Source organism: Pristis pectinata, chromosome 12 (assembly GCF_009764475.1).
Source record: "Pristis pectinata isolate sPriPec2 chromosome 12, sPriPec2.1.pri, whole genome shotgun sequence".
Taxonomy (NCBI): domain Eukaryota; kingdom Metazoa; phylum Chordata; class Chondrichthyes; order Rhinopristiformes; family Pristidae; genus Pristis; species Pristis pectinata.
The window spans coordinates 37254846-37276460 of NC_067416.1; the positions used below are offsets into that span (position 1 = coordinate 37254846).

The following is a 21615-nucleotide window of genomic DNA, read 5'->3' on the forward strand; positions in this document are numbered from 1 at the left end:
TCTGTGAATAAAATTGTTAAATAAAACACTGGTGAAAAGTACAAGTATGATTGTGAAATGAGGACCACATGCAGTTCACTTTTGATGGTTAAAACTGATGAAGATTTCCCTGACAAATTCTGGGAGAGAGGTCTGGAATTCTGGGATAGTCTGCAGGCTTTGGGTGATGTAATTGCTTGACAGAGCAGGGGAAAGAGGAGGGCATTTGAGCTTTGGGAAGCTCTGAAGTGGGTGAGCCACACTGATCAGTGGGCAGCTTCAGTCTTAGAAAGAGTAAGGAGCTAGCAACTGGAGATTAGGGAGAAGCAGAGCCTCAGGGCCTGGGTAGATGCATGCGAATCAAGAGAGACAAGATAAGATGAAGGAATGGGCTAACTGAGGTGAGTAAGGCAAATTTGTGGGGGGGGTGGTTATGGCAGAGAGGGATAGTGACCAAGACAGTGAGGTAGTTATGAGAAAGAGATAAGATGGAGGTAGATTAAGGGAAAGGACCAGGGTGGAGAGTTGAGGGAGAGGGCTAAGAAAAAAAAGTGTGTGCAAGTTTTTGTGCCCATCTTCATGGTGAGTGACTGGTCAGAGTGCATCTGTGTGTACTTAAGTGTGCATGTGTGCGGCAGTGCCTAGTCTCTGTAGGTCTTGGATCTCCATGCCAATGGACTAACCACTCACTGTCAAAACCACAGGATGGCTGGTTTGCAATAGCTATCCCACATTATAAGAAATCACACAAAAGCAGCTTTCACTCCTGAGTGGAAGCAAGCCATCCTCAATCCCAAAGTGCCTAAGAAAAATTAAACATATAATGCAAATTACAAGATATAATTTGGGGAAAGTGGACAGGACAACTGATAGAAAGCAAAAAACTATGTAGCAACGTCACTATACAAAATACATGAGTCAAAGGAAGAAAGGCTGGGAATCCATAACCTCACGTGGCATAGTAGTGCTCCAGTAAAGCTACCATCTCACAGCGCCAGAGACACGGGTTCAATCCTGACCTTGGGTGCTGTCTGTGTGAAGTTTGCATGTTCTCCCTGTGAACACGTGAGTTTCCTCCAAGTGTTCTGGTTTCGTCCCACATCCTTAAGACATGCAGGTTGGTTGGTTAATTAGCCATTGTAAGGTGCCCTTACTGTGCAGGTGAGAGGTAGAATCCAGTGAGAGTTGATGAGAAGTGGGGAGAATATAAATTGGGATTAACAAAGGTTTAGTGTAAATGGGTGATTGATGATCAGCATGGACTCAGTGGGCTAAAGGGCCTGGTTTTCATGCTGTCTCTCTCTATAACTAACTATTTACTACTTAAATTTTCATTTATTACACACAGGAAGAGAACTGCATGGAGCCATGGAAAAGTGTAGGTCAATGATAGAGTAATTCAGTAGTTTCATATAAGTACGTTAATTGAAGATGGGTTAAACTAAATTAGCGTGAGTGTGGGAGCCTGTGAGCAGTTGCATAAGGGAAAGGCAAAATTAGATGCCAAAAGTTGCATCTAAGTCTGGAAAGAAGAGGAACAATTTTGGAAAATGGAGGAAACAAAGGTAGGTGCAAAAGGAAACAAAATTTGGCAGTGTATAATAGTGTGTACTTTAATACATGGAATGATGGAAGCAAAGGCTTTGAAAGGTGAGTACAGATAGACATGTGGGACTATGATTTAATGGCCATGAATGAAACAAAGCTTCAAGGAGGGCAGAAATGGCAACTCTGGTTTGCACGGTTCAGGCAAACAAAGGCGGGAGTAGAAGTCCTCCAAGTCCACTAGCTAGCTAAGCAAACCAACCAGTAGCTTCTACCACTCTTTATTGGCTAAGAAATCAATTACAGCTGTGAGAAGCTATGATGTGCTAGAGAGATCAACAAGTGAAGCCATGTGGATCGAAGCTGAGGAAAAAGAAAGGGGCAATCACATTGTTAGAAGTGTACAGATTGAGACAGAAGAGCAAACAGGTAGGCAAGTTTCTCTCAGACTACCCAACCACACCACTTCTCCCACCAGTGGCAGAGTCTGCAGCCTCCTTGACCTCATTAGCCATCTCAGCACCCACAGAATTGGAGTGGAAGCAAATCATCCTCAACTTCAAGGGACTACCTGAGCTGGAAGTGTAAAGGCAGATTTACCTGGATGTGCACTTGAACAGCTATGACTGACAAGGCTACAGATTGAGTGCTGAAAAGTGACACTAAGGTAAGTAGCCCTGTTCTTGTTTACTGACCCTTCTGCCACCAAATGGATTTTCTCAATTATTCTACTAAAATCCTTACACTTCTGAATATCTTAATTAAATCTCACCTTAGCCTTTTGTGCTGCAAGGACACCCTCAACTTTTCCAGTCTCTCCACATAACTCAAGGCTCATAACACAAGTTCCATTCGAGTCAAACTCCTCTCCCTTGACATTCTCCAAAAAGTGGATGTAATTCCGGCTGTATTGTACCTGTTATGAAAAGCCTTGCCTCATTCTCACTACAAACAAGTATGCACCTCTTTACACCTTCCTTCAGCATCGGTCAACTTCACTGTTCTACAAATTCATGTTCCCCTCACTGTTACTACTTTTCAGAAACTTATATCATCTGCAAGCTATGAAGTTATGCCATGTAAACCCAGGTCATTAATAATTATCAAAAAATGGCAGTGGTCCAACCATGGACCCTTGGAGGAACTGCTAAATAATTTACCCTATAAATGAAAATTTTAAAAACTGCAAATGCTGGAAATTTGTAACAAAAGCAGAAAACATTAGAATCACTCAACAAGTCATGCAACATCTGGGGAAGGAAAAACAGTTAACGTTTCAGGTCAAACAATCTTCATCAGAACTTCTAACAGTTTTCGATTTCAAATGTTAACTGTTTCCTTTCCACAGATGCTGCCTGATCTGCTGAGAGTTTCCAGCATTTACTGCTTTTATGGCATAATTTACTCCAGTATAAAAGGCAACCATTTCTGCTTTCCATCCTTTGGCCAGTTTTATATTAAAGCTGCTATTACTGCTTTACTACCTTGCACTTCAATTTTGATGATTTGTTGTTTACACGGCATTTTAACAGACCTTTGGAAGGGCTATATACACATCAGCAGCAGTGCCTTCATCAATCCCCTCTTTTCAAAACTTTAATCAAACACAACTTGCCTCTAACAAATAAAGCTGATTGTTCCCTATTAACCTGTGTTCTTTTAACTGACAATTAATTTTGAACTAGATTAAAGTCTCTTCACCACAGCTAACTCCTGCACTACCCATGTTGGCTGCTGTTTTTGAACCACTTAGAACAAATGTTTAAAATTTAAAATTTTTCAATCTTCTGCCAACCCATCTATACCCAAAGAGAATTGGAAGTTTGTGATCCAAACCTCTGCTATCTTTACCCTTTCATGCCTCAGCAACACGATATCTCCCATTCAGAATTTCTTAAGTTATGGTGGGACTCATCAAACATGTAGCTCTTCTAATTGTCATTAACCTGCAGAGTAACTGTGCTCCACTAATTCCAAAATCACCGTTAAAGAAAAAAATTTTGAGCCCTTCTTCTTTGTTCATCTCTGAAAGTTAAGAACGAATTGCTTGCACTTGAATTACAGTAAACTGAGTTGACTGATGGGTCTTCTGTCAGATGTAAAGAATTCCACAAGTGAGGTAGTCATTGCTTTACATGATGAGTAGATATGGAAATCGAGCACAATTCAAACTACCCGTTTTGAAGTGACTTCAAATGCTCAGCATTTTCCTGAATGCTTGTCCTCTACTTTGTTGGGTAGACCATAAGCTTGGTGCTGGATTTGAAGTCTTGACTTTTCAAACATTCTTTTCCAGGGAGCTATGGAATTTGTGGTGTGGTGGACATCATCACTATCTGCCCTCACTATTCAGTGAATTCCGTGAATGAAACATGCTCCACATTTTCCATGGTCTCATTGTGATCTTGATTGAAGGGTTCAGTAGAAGAGGGTTGATGAGGAACCATTGTCTTAGAGATGTTTTCAAGTGGAGAAATTTGCCTGTTCACAAAAACTATTATAATTTTTGGAGCCACACCACGAAGAACACCACAAAATGATTTGAGTTATTTCTAAGGTATTTTGGAACAGAAGACTTTTTGTTTTGTTTAAACTGGAACTAAAGCACGATAAACCTAAATATGACTTTCTTAATTGTAATCAGCATGCAGCACTGATTTGATAACAACATTACCTTTCTGAAGCTTATCAACGTCCACGTTAAACTTTGCACAGCTGAAACTGTGTTTGGCAGAAGTACTTAGTCCAATTTGAAAGAATCAACTACTCACAGTTTAGTTGCTGGCTGATCCTTTTTTTCTGCCTGTGCTACAATTACACTAGCATTTGTTGCTTTCTATAGTTATCCAAAGTCGTTCACTTCTACATGGCAGGTGCTGAAGGACCTTTTGCTAACTTCAAAATTAATAGAGAACCCTCGGAATACAAAATGTCTGGCAGAATAAGCAGAGGGCATGCAGAGCAAGACAAACTGCTGGAAGAGTCCAACAGAGAGGGGAGAAAGGATTTGCAATACTGGAACCTCAGCGATGAACAACATGCATTTCAATAATCTCTGAAATATCTCACTTGCTAACATCTTAACCAGAGCAGGGCAAGGCTTACATTATCAGTGATGTTTGAGCTAATGGTAGCCATAAACCAAACGTGCTACTCCAAGGCTGGAGCTAGACTCAGACCAACATCTCACAGTCTGCTGTCTAAAATAGCATACAGAAGTTTACTGAGACTCTCTATTCAAAGAGAAGGAACCGCATTTCATTCAACCTTGCCAATGAAAGCTGAAAGAACAAATATGCAGCTTTCATACAATTGCAAGATTCCTTGTGGTGCAGAGAACACAGACAGCACGCACACTGCCAAGTGGACATCACATGCCAGCTCTGCCATATACTGGAACCAATAGGAACTTCATGTCCTCAACATCAGTCATAAGGGCAGGTGGCGTAGGTCAATGCCTACTATCCTGGCAGTGGTATTAAAGCCATCATTCTGCAGTCATCTACACAAGTACAGCATGACTATAAACCCATATTGCTCCAGAAATCTAATGCAGGCTTACAGTGGCAGACATTTGTGAACAGGTCATCTAGCTCCATTAACTCTGAAAGAATATAACAAAGACTGAGCTAGGAATCAGAGACTAGGAGTATATTGTGTCAAACAGAAATTGTTTAGAACCATGATTTCGTTTAATCAAGGCCCAAACACTAACATACATAAGATATGGATTAACTATCAGTGCTAGAGAAAGAAGATTTTGTCATCAGGATCTTGAAGTTCAAGGGATCTAACAAACTTGAGATGTAAACAATTGGAACCATGTAATGTGCGTGATGTTGTAACAGGAAAACAACAAAGCTACCTCTAGGTTAATAACAGAGAAATTCCTATTGTTTTCAAACGTTAACCAGCTCATTTTTATCTGAAATCACTATGCAATATTTATTTGAGATAAATTTAATTCAATATTAATTGTTCACATGAATTTCTGCTCTCCATATCACTACACCGGACATAAGTAAAATTTGTCAGGCTGATGTAACGTTTAGATTGGGAGGTGAGGTAGCTTGAGAGACGGGGGGGGGGTGCCTCTGGACACAACAAGAACCTTTCCATTTCACAAGCATGCATTTAGATGACCTGCTTCCATCTTTCTGTCATACCAAGCCTGCATCAATAAGTCTCAGGATAGCACCATGGTTTGACTTGCACTACAACATACATTGCATCTATCGAGTGTATCATTCCAGCTGGGATATCACAGCCACACAAAACTGGGCCTATTTATCCACTATTTTGCAGATAGCATCTGTGTACACAAGTTTTCGGCTCTGCTTTAGTTACAATTTAGCAGTAATAAAGGCCAATTACACCTCATATAATGATCTACAAAAACAGCAATTACCATGTTGTAGAAATTCATCTCTCTGGGTCCACGAGGAGGTGGTTGCAACTGTTTTAATACTGTGCCATCTGGATGTTGTAACATACCTAGAAATAAGATAAATCGCTTGTGAAATTATGCTTTCATACATCCAGCACTCTCCTTACCTATGCAACTCCAAAAGTAAAGCCATGCAACCAACGTGTTTGAGCATTGGTTTTTAAAGTACATGGCTTCCACATTTACTCAGATTTGGATAGAGCACATAAACCACCATTGGACCATGTTCTCATTTTAAAAAAACTGGTCACTATCCCAAGGCCTGCAATAGTAATCCCTGGCTACTGTACTGCCCAGTATTTTCTTTAACCCCACTCCTGCCTCCTTCAGCTCACACCCACAAAGTGCAATGGCTTTGGACAAATTCAACATCGAGACATAAATCATCCCATCTGCTACTTCTGTTGTACCACTTCCCTTCTTTCCAACAAGCCACAAATTCTAATGTTTCTTCCAGTCTTAATGCTAAACTTTTTCTTCTTCCAGTTTCCCTAATTCTGTTCAAACTCTCTGCAAATTAACTCTACCCAATGTCCCACTCTGCCTCACATGACTTTAGACCCATGAGCATCTAACTTCCCTTCCTGGCCTCTAGGTTAGCTGATATTGTTAATGGTTCAACCTTCAGGGACTGCCCTCTTTCAAATCTGCTGTCATTACCACTCTAAAAAAAACAACAGATTCTCTTGAATGTATTGTAGCACCTCGAAACCACACTCATCTTAAACAAAGGTCCTTGCTCAAGTCTCTCCAATCAGGATTCTACCCTACCACAGTACCAAAACTTCTTTGTTATTCTATATGACTGTGGCAGAAGTAATCTTTCCTCCTTTGTTCTAAAATTTTTCGGCAGCCTTCAATACACTCATCCATCTCCTATGTCTCTCCACTGTCATCCAGGTGCATGGGACTGCATTCACTTGGTTCCATTCTTATCCAAACAGTGGTAGTCAGCAATGGCTTGTCTTCCTGTGCTTGCACTGCTATATTCAAAAGTCTCTCAAAGATGCTTGGCCACTTCCATTTCTCATCTACACACTTCTCAGCGACAATATCCAACAGCAAAGGTTCAATTCCCACATCTATGCCGAGTTCACCTACCTTTACGTCACCAGTACTTTTCTTACCACCCCTAAGTTGTTGAATTATTCCCTTGATGTGCAGTGTTGGATGTGCAGTAATTTCCACTGACTCTGCATTTTCAATCCCTACCACAAACTCATCACTCTCTCCTGAAACCAGACTGTTTGCAACCTTGGTGCCAAATCTGACCAGAGCTTAGTTTTGGACTTCATTTCCATGCCATGATAAGACTACCTATTGCCTTGCCCATAAAAGTGCCCAACTCTGGCCCTCTTCCAACTACTGAAATCTTCATAGGGCCTTAATTTCTAAAACATTCCTTGGCTGGTCTTGTTATAACTTCTGCAAACAGAGTGTAAATACTAGTACAGGTGAGCAAATTGAATTCTGAAATTCATAAGGGGAGAAATCAACTACAAAAATAGGGAGTTTATGTTGAATCTTAACTGAATATTTAGTAGACCACAATGGTTATGCATCCAACTCTAGTCACCTCATTTTGGGAAAGACATGAGGGCTCTGGAAAAGGATGCAGAAAATTTACCATAATGGTTTTAGGGATGAGGAACTTCAACTGCAAGGTTAGCTTGGAAAAGTTGTAGTTATTCTCCTTGCTTCAAAAAAGTGATACCAAGGGTAGAAATAGGAGAATGGGGCAAATGAATGCCCGGCTGAAGAGCTGGTGCAGATGGGAAGGATTCAGCTACTTGGAACAGTGGGATCTCTGGGGCAAAAGTAACTTGTACAAAGAGGGACAGGTTGCATCTTACCCAGAGGGGGATCAATATCTTTGTGGGGAGATTTGCTGGTGCTACTCAGGATTTAAACTAGACTGGAACTGGAGTAGGATCCAACGTAGTAAGAGTAACATATTAGAAAGCTGAACTAAATATCAAGGTTAAAGCAAGCAAGCCCAGTAGACAGACCAGGCAGGGGCAGGACAGAGAGCGTGGAAGGTCTGAAGGGCTAAACTGCATTTATTTTAATGTAAGAAGCCTCACAGGTAAGGAAAATGAACTCAGGGCATGGATCGGCACATGGGATTGTGATATTACAGCTATTATGGAAACATAGTTGAGGGATGGGCTGGACTGGCAGCTCAAGGTTTCAGGGTATTAACGCTTCCAGCATGACAGAGATGAAGGCAAGAGAGAAGGGTGAGTTACACTATTGATTAGGGAGAACTTCACTGCAGTACTTAGAGAGGATATCCCAGGGGAATGCCTAGCAAGGTCATATGGGTAAGACTAAGAAATGGAAATAAGAAAGGGGTGATCACTTTGATGGGATTATACTATAGGCCCCCCAATAGCTAGAGGGAGTTTGATCAGCAAATACGAAGAGAAATCACAGATAGGTGTAAGGATAATATGGTTGTAACATTGTGTCCAGGACACTTTTCTGAAGCAATATGTAGAAGTCCCTACCAGAGAAGAGGCTACACTCAACGTCCTCTTAGGAAATGAGGCCAGGCAAGTAGATGATGTGTCCATGAGGGAGCATTTTGGAACACGTGACATAATTTTATTAGCTTCATGATTGTTATGGAAAAAGATACGACTCGTCCTCAAGTTGAAGTCGGAAATTGGGTGAAGGCTGATCAGACAGGAACTCACAAAAGTTGATTGGGAGAGGCAGCAAGATTCCTCAATAGCTGAAAGTGCAGTCCTGCACAAGATGGATTAAATCAAGGCTGCGCTTGTTTGCTCATATGAGGTACAGAAAATTATGCTGCTTTGACTAATATGCCTCCTTAACCAACACCTGCCGAAATATACCAAATACTGAAAAATGCAGATGGAGGAAAACCAAAATAAAACAGAAAATGTTGGAAGTACTCAGCAAGTCAGGCAGCATCCATGAAGATACAGAGAACAGAACAGTACAGCACAGAAGCAGGCCGTTCGGCCCACGTCTGCACTGACCATGACACCAATCTAAACTAATCACAACTGCCTGCACAAGATCCATATTCCTCCAATTTCAGATAACGCCCACCCCCGGTGTGGCCCCCCCCCACCCACCCCTACCCCTCTCTCTCCATCCAGTCCTCCTCCTGACCTCCCATTTTCATCCTTTTTCCCCCACTCACTCCTCCAGCCCCCCCATCACACATTTTCATCCCCCTCTGGTTCCATCCATCCAGTACCCACAGATTTCACCCACCAGCTTCTCCCCCCCACCATCTGGTTCTATCTGCCCTTCACCTCTTCTCTAATGGTTCCCATTATCACCTTAATTATCAGATTCCAGCACTGGTGGCCTTTTGAGTTCCTGCTTATCACCCTCCTAGCTGCCTCCACCTTTACCCTCCCACCATCTGGCTGCATCTGCCTTGTTTTGTCTGCCTCCATCGATTGTCCACCTGCCTGTCTCCCAACTCCACCCCTCCCCCTCTCGTACCTGGTTCCATCTGCCCATCATCCTTCCCCCTCTTTGGTCCACCAATCCCCTGTCTCACCACTCCCCCTGTCCTCTTTATACTGGCTATCAACCCTCTTCACCCTGATGCAGAGCTTTGACTAGAATTGTCAACAGTTCCTCCTCTTCCACCCCCCCCCCCCCCCCCAACAAAGATGCTGCTCAACCCGCTGAGTTCCTCCAGCAGACTGTTTGTTGCTCCAGATTCCAGCATCTGGAGTCCTTTTTCTCTCTCTCTATCCCTTGCCTGTTCATGCGTGTCTAAATGCTTCTTAAACTTGCTGGTGTATCTGCTTCTACCACTTCATCTGGCAGCACGTTCCAGACACCAACCACCCTTAGTGTAAAAAAAATTGCCTTGTAATTCACCTTTAAACTTTTCCCCCTCTCAACTTAAACCTACGCCCGCGAGTACGAAGATTCCAATGAAAGGTCAATTACCTGAATTGTTAGAAGGTGAGGCATGAACAGATAAGTCTTTACAGCATTTTCGTTTTGTACCAGCAAAAAAAAATCTATTAATTCAGTGACGATTTATTGAACTTCCTCACACGCAAGAGTATCTGCTCATCCAATACAGGAAACCACATGGGGGGTAGGGTCTGGGACGCATGTAGTCTGGCTGGGAATTGGTAATGGGGTGAGGGTTCACTTTTGGGGAAGACTGGGGTGTGTATGGTCCAGCTGGGGATTAGTAATGGGGTGGGTGGGGTGAGGGGTTTGGTGTTAGGTGTTGGTGGGGTGGGGGGGTATGGGGGGGAATACACTGTTGTCATGTGTGTCAGGGAGCCAGTGGAAGTTGGGTGGTGTGGTGTCCACAGTTGATGGGAGTTCAGTGTTGGATGGGTTTGGTACTTGGGGTCCTGGGGTGTGTGGTCCGGCCGGGGTGTGAAATGGGGGTGGGGTGGGGGGCTCAGGGGTTCAGTATCAGGGGATCTGTGGTGGGCATGTGGTCTGGCTCGGTTTTAGTAATAAGAGTAGGTGGATGGAGGGGGTGACTGTTGGTGGGATTTCTGTGTTGCGGGTCTGGGGTGAGTGTGGGTGGGGTGGACTAGGGGGATTCAGTGCTGGGGGGGAGATCCTGGGGATTCGGTGCTTGGGGGGGGGGGGAGATCCTGGGGATTCAGTGCTGAGGAGGGGGGGGGGGGGGAGGATCCTGGTGATACAGTGCTGGGGGGGGGGGGGGGGGAGAGGAGATCCTGGGGATTTGGTGCTGGGGTGGGGAAGAGATCCTGGGGATTCGGTGCTGGGGGTGGATCCTGGGGATTCGGTGCTGGGGGGGGAGATCCTGGGGATTCGGTGCTGGGGGGGGGAGATCCTGGGGATTCGGTGCTGGGGGGGGGAGATCCTGGGGATTCGGTGCTGGGGGGGGGAGATCCTGGGGATTCGGTGCTGGGGGGGGAGATCCTGGGGATTCGGTGCTGGGGGGGGGAGATCCTGGGGATTCGGTGCTGGGGGGGGGAGATCCTGGGGATTCGGTGCTGGGGGGGGGAGATCCTGGGGATTCGGTGCTGGGGGGGGAGATCCTGGGGATTCGGTGCTGGGGGGGGGGGAGATCCTGGGGATTCGGTGCTGGGGGGGGGGAGATCCTGGGGATTCGGTGCTGGGGGGGGGGGAGATCCTGGGGATTCGGTGCTGGGGGGGGGGGGATTCGGTGCTGGGGGGGGGGGGAGATCCTGGGGATTCGGTGCTGGGGGGGGGGGGGGAGATCCTGGGGATTCGGTGCTGGGAGGGGGGAAAAGAGATCCTGGGGATTTGGTGCTGGGGTGGGGAAGAGATCCTGGGGATTCGGTGCTGGGGGTGGATCCTGGGGATTCGGTGCTGGGGGGGGGGGAGATCCTGGGGATTCGGTGCTGGGGGGGGGGAACAGAGATCCTGGGGATTTGGTGCTGGGAGGGGGAAGAGATCCTGGGGATTCGGTGCTGGGGGTGGATCCTGGGGATTCAGTGCTGGGGGGGGGGAGATCCTGGGGATTCAGTGCTGGGGGGGGGGGGAGATCCTGGGGATTCAGTGCTGGGGGGGGGGAGATCCGGGGGATTCAGTGCTGGGGGGGGGGGGGGAGAGATCCTGGGGATTCAGTGCTGGGGGGGGGGGGGGAGATCCTGGGGATTCGGTGCTGGGGGGGGGGGGAGATCCTGGGGATTCGGTGCTGGGGGGGGGGAGATCCTGGGGATTCGGTGCTGGGGGGGGGGAGATCCTGGGGATTCGGTGCTGGGGGGGGGGAGATCCTGGGGATTCGGTGCTGGGGGGGGGGAGATCCTGGGGATTCGGTGCTGGGGGGGGGGGAGATCCTGGGGATTCGGTGCTGGGGGGGGGAGATCCTGGGGATTCGGTGCTGGGGGGGGGGAGATCCTGGGGATTCGGTGCTGGGGGGGGGGGAGATCCTGGGGATTCGGTGCTGGGGGGGGGGAGATCCGGGGGATTCGGTGCTGGGGGGGGGGAGATCCTGGGGATTCGGTGCTGGGGGGGGGGAGATCCTGGGGATTCGGTGCTGGGGGGGGAGATCCTGGGGATTCGGTGCTGGGGGGGGGGAAGATCCTGGGGATTCGGTGCTGGGGGGGAAGATCCTGGGGATTCGGTGCTGGGGGGGGGGAAGATCCTGGGGATTCGGTGCTGGGGGGGGAGATCCTGGGGATTCGGGGCTGGGGGGGGGAAGATCCTGGGGATTCGGGGCTGGGGGGGGAGATCCTGGGGATTCGGGGCTGGGGGGGGGGGAGATCCTGGGGATTCGTGCTGGGGGGGGGGGGGAGATCCTGGGGATTCGGGGCTGGGGGGGGCAGATCCTGGGGATTCGGGGCTGGGGGGGGGGAGATCCTGGGGATTCGTGCTGGGGTGGGGGGAGAGCGCTGGGGTTGCACGCCGGGGAGCCGCTGGAAGTTGGGGGACGGGTGTGGTGCTGCGATGACCGGTCGGGCCGGGAGCCCTGTCACAGCCTCCCCCGGCGGCGAGGGGCGCGGTGCCCGCGGCGCACTCACCCAGCTCCGATTTCCCGTACTTGTGTCCGGCGACCTGGTGGCTGAGGGGGGTGCAGCCGTTCGGGAAGCGGTGGAGCCCCAGGCCCGGGGCCTGGCCGCCCGCGCTCACCCCGCTCTCCATCGCCCGCCGGCCGGCCGACCAACCTAGTGAAAGAGGGAACCTATCCGCCGAGCGTCCCGACTCCCCGGGACAGGCCGTGGCTCGGCCGCCGCCGCCTCAAACCCATGGAGACTCCTCCGCCCCCGGAGCACCGCGCTTCCGCGTCCCTCCCCGAGTCCGGCCGCACGGCGCCGGAACTGACGCCAACGCGCACGGCCGCCAAGCTGGGAGAGCGTAGCCCGGGCAAGGTGCTGGGCTGAGCATCAAACATCAGGGCTGGGGTGCAAGTGGGGATGCAAATAATGCAGCCCGGGCATGGTGCTGGGCAGAGCGTCAAACATCAGGGCTGGGGTGCAAGTGGGGATGCAGATAATGCAGCCCGGGCATGGTGCTGGGCTGAGCGTCAAACATCAGGGCTGGGGTGCAAGTGGGGATGCAAATAATGCAGCCCGGGCATGGTGCTGGGCTGAGCGTCAAACATCAGGCCTGGGGTGCAAGTGGTGATGGAAATAATGTGCTGGGCTGAGCGTCAATCATCAGGGCTGGGGTGCAAGTGAGGATGCAAATAATGCAGCCCGGGCATGGTACTGGGCTGAGCGTCAAACATCAGGGCTGGGGTGCAAGTGGGGATGCAAATAATGCAGCCCGGGCAAGGTGCTGGGTTGAGCGTCAAACATCAGGGGTGCAAGTGGGGATGCAAATAATGCAGCCCGGGCATGGTGCTGGGCTGAGCGTCAAACATCAGGGCTGGGGTGCAAGTGGGGATGCAAATAATGCAGCCCGGGCAAGGTGCTGGGTTGAGCGTCAAACATCAGGGGTGCAAGTGGGGATGCAAATAATGCAGCCCGGGCATGGTGCTGGGCTGAGCGTCAAACATCAGGCTTGGGGTGCAAGTGGTGATGGAAATAATGTGCTGGGCTGAGCGTCAATCATCAGGGCTGGGGTGCAAGTGGGGATGCAAATAATGCTGGGGCTGTGTGTCAATCATCAGGGCTGAGGTGCAAGTGGGGATGCAAATAATGCAGCCCGGGCATGGTGCTGGGGCTGAGCGTCAATCATCAGGCCTGGTGTGCAAGTGGTGATGGAAATAATGCAAGTGGAAATGGAAAAAATTTGAATGTGGACAACAGGGACAATACTTCTTAAATATTTCAATGGCTGTCAACTGCTTGGTGACACCCTGAAAGGTGTATGAAAGATGCTGCATAAGTGCAGTTCTTAATTTGGTGATAGTTTGGGACTGAAGTAATGCAGCCTGTGAAGTACTAAATAATGGGTCAGAGGTGAAGTTGTGCAAAGTAAGGGAATAAAAAGAAAATATTGTAAACAGCAGATCAGGCAGCAATTGTGGAAAGAGAAACAGTTAACATTTGAGACCCTTTGTGAGAATTGTGAAAGAGAGGAAGCAAGTTAGTTTCAGTTGCAGGGAGGGACAGATAGAACAAAGGGAATATCTCATAGGGTGAGACCAAGCGAATGAATGTGACAGAGTAACATTATGCTTCTCTGTGTTACTAATATCAGGGCTGTGAGATGTGCCCAGCAGACCAGGCTATTCTAGTAGAGAGAAAAACTGGGCTAAAATCATAGAAGGATGACAGGCATAAATAGACAGTTCTGATATAGGCAGAAGGAAAGAGCAAGTTACCTGAAGTTGTAGAATTTGATTTTGAGTCTGGAAGATGGAATGTACCCAGATGGAAGAAGAGGTGTTGTTGGGCCTCATTATCACCTTGTAGAAGCCCACAGAATGAGTTCAGAGAGGGATGGAAAATACAAGTGGCAGGCAAACAGAAGTTCAAGGTCACTCTTGCAGATTGAAAGCAAAGTAATTACCCAATCTGCATTTGGTTTCTCCGATGTAGAGGAGGCCACATTGTGAACACTGAATGTAGTAGACTCAATTACAAAAAGTGCAAGTGGATTGCTGCTTTACCTGGAAAGACTGTCTGGATCCTTGGATGGTAGGAAGGGAAGAGGTGACAGGAAAGGTATTGCATCTCCTGAAACTGCATAGGAAAGTGCCATAAGATGGAGAGTGATTGGCGGAGATGGAAGAATCATCCAGGGAGTCACAAAGAGTGCAATCCCTTTGAATGCTGAAAGAGGAAGGGTATACGTGTCTGATGGTGGAATCATGTTGCAGCTGGCAGAAGTTGCGATCACATGGTCTGCACATGAGGGTGGGAGTGACGCAGCTTAGCCTGAGGAAGAGTTGGGGTCCACATGGGTTGGAGGTTGAACTGTGGTCTCGAAATTAATTTTCCCCTTCTGTCCGCTGTAAGTAACACAGTGCCACCAGGTTGATTCAAACAAATACCTTTATTAGCAGTGCACCGCTAGGAGAATTCTCTTCAGCACTCACTAAGAGTCTCTTCCCGAGTTCTCCCCGCACAAAGGGCAGACAGACATTTATACAGGAATTGTCACGCACATCCCATGCATACAGCGCTTCGGTCAAGCTATAGAGATCCCGAGACAGCTATCATACCTCTTGTCTTAGTATAACTGAGTTATAATCAAGGCACTCAAAGACAGGTATCACCCTTCATTGTTTAGACCTAGCCTCCAACTCGATGTTAATTACACCCAGTATCGCCACAGTCTGACATAACGGAATGGTCCATTACCCGAAACAAAGACAGTTAACATACTTAACATTCCAACTTAACTAGTGGGTCAGCAGCTTGCTAGTCCTTGCTAGAGAAATATAAATGCATATTTATTTTGTTTACCAGTTATAGGTATGGTTGCAATTCTTAACCCTTCACTTCCTCAGAACCATGCAAACCGTAAAGGCACAGGGACTGCTCGTGTTAACATAAAGATCAGGAACCAGAGTTGGCAATACAACTCTTTGAGCCTGCTCTGTCATTCATTCAGATTGTGGCTGATCCTTCGACTCAAGACCACTTTTCTATCTACTTCCTATGTCCCTTGAGTCCAAAAACCTGGTGATATCATTGCTGGAGGATATTCAATTACTGAGTATCTGCTGAGCAAAGTTAGCAAGCCCTCTCAAAATCCACGTTTCAAAGAGATTAGCTCTAATCCTTTCCAACTTCTAGTGAGTACAGGAGGCTTATCCTGTTCCACCTCTCCATGTTAGGTAACCCCTTCATTTCAGGAACCAATCTGGTAAACATACATTGAACTGCTTCTAACATAAATATACTTTTAATGAGAACATAAAACATAGAAGCAGGGATAGATCACTCAGTCCCTCAAGCCTGTTCCACCATTCATTCAGGTCAGGTCTGATCTTCTACCTCACTCCCCCATATCTCTTGGTGTCCACCCACAGTCAGCTTTGATTTTACTAAATGACTGAGCATCCATGGGGTAGAGAATTCCAAAGATTCATGAACCATGAGTAAAGGAATGTATCTTCAGTTCTAAGTGGCTGACCTTTAATCATAAAATTATGTCCCCTAAGTCTAAACTCTCCAGCCAAACAAAAACAGCCTCTGCACGGTCAGCCTCCTTGCCCCCTCGCCCCCTTGGCCCCTCACCCCCCCCTCAGAATCTTACACTTAAGTGAGGACTCATTTCATTCTTCAAAACTCCATCCCATGGAATAAGACAAATAATGGGTCGGCACTGCCATCTCCAAGCCAAGTACATAGAGACGGTTCTAGAAAGAATGCAAAAGAGGTGCATCCGGTGCAGCGGCCTCTACATCGGTGAGACCGGAATCAGATTGGGGACCGCTTCGTTGAGCACCTCCACTCCGTCCACCGCACCAGCTGGAATCTCCTGGTGGCCAGCCATTTCAATTCCACTTCACATTCCCACACCGACATTTCTGTCCATGGCCTCCTCCACTGCCAGGTCGAGGCCAAATGAAAATTAGAGGAATTGCACCTCATATTCTGCCTGGGCAGTCTCCAACCTGGCAGCATGAACATCGAATTCTCAAGTTCTGGTAACCGCTCCCACTCTGTCCCTTTCCCCTTTCTTTCCCCTCTTCTCCTTATCCGACTGGCCCCCGTCACCCTCCGTCTTTCCCCACCCCCACCCTCTCCATCTGCCCGTCACCCACACACTCCTCCCACCAGTTCCCCTCCCCACCTCCCTCCCTTTATTCCACGCTCCGCCATCCTCTCCAATCATGTTACACCATCTTCAGCCCTTTAATCACCTATCACCTCCAGCTTTTGACGTTATTCCCGCCCTCATCTGCCTATCACCCCCTTCACGTGGATACACCTATCACCTGCTAGCTCTTGATCCACCCCTTCCCCTCACCTCTATATACTGGGTATCTCCCCCTTTCTTTCCAGTCCAGATGAAGGATCTCGACCTGAAATGTCGACTGTCCATTTCCCTCCATTGATGCTTCCTGACCCCGAGTTCCTCCAGTGCCTTTTGTGTTGCTCCAGATTCCAGCATCTGCAGTATCTTGTGTCTCCGAAGTGGTTTATAAGAATGGTTTCAAGGGATTTCAGCTATGAGATAACTCGGGAATCATTACCTTTGGAGCAAAGGTTGAGGGGACATTTGGCAGTGGTGTGCAAGATCATGACAGGTTTAGATATGGTAAAGAGAAGCTTTATTTGTGTATGTATGTTTCAAGGACCTTGGGATACAGATTCAAATGATGCATAAAAGATACAAGAGGGATGTGAGGAACAGATCTGGAACGCTCTGCCTGGAAGGATGATGGAAACAGAATCGATCACGGCTTCCAAATTGGAATTGGATAGGTACGCGAGGAAAGTAATGTGCATGGCTGAAGGGAAAGAACAGAAGAATGAGACTGAATGGAATGCTCCACAAGGGGAAAGCAAGTACCTGAGGGGGCAAACAAGTTTGTTCTATGCTGTCTTTATTCCAAACCCTTCCTTAGAAATGGAAGCAAACTGGACACGGTAATCCAGGTATACAACTGCAGCAAAACATACTTTTGTACTCCAAATGCTTACAGTAAAGTCCATTTTTTACTTGACTTCCTACTTACATGCTTGTTACTTTACTGTACTTTGTGACGAGTTGCCCTAGATCTGAGTCAGCATCAACAAGAAATACAACGGGACCAGCCACTTAAATACCGTACTTATTCATCAGGATGTGAGTCACTCGCCACTGGATACGAGGGCTAAGTGCAGCAGCAACAACTCTCAAGAAGTTTGACAACATGCAGGACAAAGCAGCCTACTTGATTGGTACCCCATCAAGCACCCTAAATATTTATTCCCTGCACATCTGGTGCACAATGGCTGTCGTGTCAACCAACTACAAAACGAGCTGCAGTTTCTCACCCAGGCTACCCAACAGCACCCCACAAACCCGCAACCTCTGCCGCCAGGGGTGACAAGGGCAGCAGGTGCATGGAAACTCCATCACCTGCAGGTTCCCCTCCGTATCCACACCATCCTGATTTGGAAGTATGTCCCCAGTCCTTGATCATTATTGTCTAAATCCTGGTTCTCGCTGCCTAACAGCTCTGTGGCAGTAACTCCACCAGAAGAACGGTAGCAGTTTAAGGAATGGTTTACCACGAACGACTCAAGGACAATTAGACATGGGCAACATATGCTGGATTTGCCTCCACATCCCAAAAACTTACTTTAAAAAAAATTACACATAATCTAAAAATAGCTTGAAACCTCGTTGATTCCTTGACATATGGACCCAGGAACCTGGCTCAAGTGCATTCTAGAAACTCATCTGCCAAACTACTCAACTAGTTTGATATCTATAGAATATTTTAAGATTAAATGCCCACAGTCATTTCCATTTCTATTGCAAACTCCTCTTGTCTCTTAATTAACTCTCCCTCCTAAATAATTGTTATTGGCTACCTCTTTCAACTATACTTGCATGTTTGTCGTTTCATGCAGATTTACATCCTGATATACCCTGCCAAGACCATTCCTCATTTTATTACCACATGTCATCACTTGTTATCAGAGCCAATTCCAAACCCCTACCTCCTTTTCCATTTACCCTGGAATATTTTACTCCCAACCTCAGTTACCAAGCAATCATGCTTTCATAATAATTATTACCCATGGAAAGGTGGCATAAATCAAGATTTAGTTAAACAAAGATAATGTGAATTGATTTGTTTCAGAAAGGTCACGTCTGACCAATGATTGAATGTTTTTTAAGGAGTAATGGCCAATTGACGAGCATAGTGTACTTGATGTAGTCTACTTAGATTTTAGCAGAGCATTTGACAAAATCCCACATTGCAATTGGATCAAGCAAGTAACAGCCATTGGATCCAGAGGAAAGTGACAGAAATAAAAGGGCTTTGTTAAACAGGATATATAGTGATTGGAGGGCTTTATCCAGTGAGATTTTGCAGGGTTCACCCAGGCTTCCCCGACAGCACCGCACAAATCCACAACCTCTCCCACCAAAGAGGACAAGGGCAGCAGGTGCATGGGAACTCCATCACCTGCGGGTTCCCCTCCGTATCCACACCATCCTGACTTGGTACCATTTCGTCAGCCCTTCATCAACATTGGGTCTAAATCCTGGTCCTACCTGCCCAACAGCTCTGTGAGAGTAACTCCACCTGCAGCAGTTTAAAGAAAGGCTTACCACCACCTTTCTCAATGTGCATATCAATGATTTGGACAAATGTAGGAGGCACAATTAAGAACTTTGCTGATTTTTGTTGAGGAGGACAAGGCCCAATTCAATAACTTACATTTGAACGGCTTTATACCACAATTCTCTGTTACAATTTTGGCCAGTGCTGCTAACAGCAGGAGGACCTCTTGGAAATTAGAGCAGACCAGGGCAACAGTTCTTAGTGACTGGATATGCTGATATGATAGAGGTTGGGAGCTGACTCTCCCCAGTCTCCCTCATGACAACAAATACAAGCTACAAAGATTGTTTCTCCAAAAATCTACTTCCAAACTATAACAGAGATCTTGGGTGTTGACAGCTAGAATCTGTTGATATTGCATTGCAAGTTTGCTGACTAATACTTTTCTTTTAAAGTTAATGTGTTTTGCTGCATACCAATGAATTCCACCCATCAAAACAAAAATGGCCAATTCCACATTCTGTCATCAGTAGTGTGAGACATCGATGTGGGACCAGTTGGAATATATGTTGCATTTTTCTCTAATACTGAATGCCCACATGGTTGTCAATTGGTCACTGTTACATTTTCTGGTGAAGTGCAGACATACAACTGCATCACTTGTTTAAATATTTAACCAGTGATCAATTGTGAGTGGAAGGGAGAAATGTCCCTCTTTGTTGCAGCCTGAGCTTGGAGTCCCCAGACAAGCGGCCAACTTGCACCTGACCATCCCACTGTATTGGGTGAATCCGAGGCCCCGTGGTAGGGTGCATCACCTCCCTGCTCATCTGATTCCATTGGAAGAACTCTCCTGTCACCCTCCAGCCATCATGCGACTGGAAAGATGTACAACTCTTCTCCAGTGAGAGCACTGTGATGCTTTGAAAGTGGAGAACTCTTTTTAGCTTTCTCCTCAATGGGTAGCAGATGACTGATGCATTTATTATTTCATTCGTTAAGGTTAGAAACTTCAGCTCTTAATGGCCCTTTTCTGGTGGCGATGTATCCTCTAAGGTCTCTGGCCACAGGAGGTAAATTCTGTGTTGTTCTTTTGTTCACTTATTATGAGGTTAGTTAAACGGATTTCAGAAACACCTGCAGTCATCTGAAGGAGAGCGAAAGAGCCTGTGGTCCATGTAGCCTTTTCCATGCACTGGTTTTCATTGTGCATCTTAATAGGGATGATCTGCATCCCACCTGGTGCTATGTGATCTGGGAGTGACAAGAAGACGGATGAAACACCCAGACCTATCTGTGAGAAAATGGGGGAAAAATGTCTTCCTTATATCGCCAGCCTCCACACTCTGATGATGGAAGCTAATCCAGCAGATCATTGTGGCCTTGATTAGTGCCGAATATTAGCGACTTCATCTAAAGGTGATCTCTGTGCCAGCCAGAAACAGATCCAGATCTCACTAGAAGGAATTCAGCAAATCAGAGTTCATTGCAGCAACCAGCTTCAGAGATTGTTCACACCAGTTTTTTTTGCCTAAAGATTGAATCTAACTTCAGCAATTATTCAAGCTCCAGCTTTTACTCATTAATTCATTCATGAATTTTCCAATGCGTCAATGCTACAACTTTGTTTCAGTTGGTTTTAGATTGTGAACAATATGCACATGAAAAGACCAGTGACAAGACCAATGCAAGTATCCACAGAGATGAGGGTAAGAGAAAAAGTTATATCATGACCGCACGAGGATTGGTCACATGACTTCTTGTGCCTGCCAATGGGACTGACAGTGAGAGTTCCGCTGGTGACATGGACTGCCAAGCTCCATTAAGCATTTGTCAAGGTCAACAAGGTTTTGCAAAATCATGCACACTGTTATCAAAACTCCAAAGAAAAATGGCAGCAAGCAGAATTATGACCCATATTGTAATAATACTATCTTGAAATAATCTCGGCACCAATGTTTATACAGGACTAAACTGCTGCATTTAAAACTTCCGACCTTGATAGACTTGTAAAGTTTGTAAATTTTGCCAAGTTGTAACAAGAATGTTGGCAATGTAGATCATGTAATGAAATAATAAAGAATACTTGGACATATTCGTATGCCCACAGAATTTTTGTGTGCTCTGATGTGTATTAATTTCAAATACAAGTTGTAGTTGTCCAATGTCACTTCCAAAATGTCTATCCCAGAGTTTATTAATAAATGAATAAATAAATAAATTCACAATGAGTGAATAATAAATGTGAATAATAATTTTATATTATATACTGTGAATTTTGAGGTTTAGGTTCTGATCTTATCAGCATTAGTGTATTATCCATCACTACTTGCTACTGCTGGTACATTGTAATGACCCTGCACTATAAGCACAAGCTTTTGAAGAGATATAAATGAAGGTGGTGTTGAGATATTGCTTGGCACAGTACATGAATCCCTGTCGGACTTGGCTTTGACACAGTAATGAAGCTCTTGCAAGTGCCTCTGTGGAAGTGCTCATTAGGTTATTTTATATGCCCAATCAGCCAATTTCAATCCTATTGAAGCAAAAAAAAAACAAA

The 21615-nt window shown here is 46.4% G+C and overlaps 1 protein-coding gene across 1 annotated transcript in view; it reads right to left on the minus strand.

Annotated features, from left to right (window-relative positions):
- ipmkb (inositol polyphosphate multikinase b) overlaps positions 1-12822 on the minus strand; it is an 84170-nt gene extending 71348 nt beyond the window's left edge. The window contains exons 1-2 of the mRNA XM_052027735.1: positions 12451-12822; positions 5933-6018 (exon numbers count right to left, since the gene is read on the minus strand). Coding sequence (XP_051883695.1) covers positions 5933-6018; positions 12451-12571 — 207 coding nt within the window. The 5' untranslated portion in view covers positions 12572-12822. The remainder of the gene's footprint in view (positions 1-5932; positions 6019-12450) is intronic.
- Between the last annotated feature and the right edge of the window lie 8793 nt (positions 12823-21615).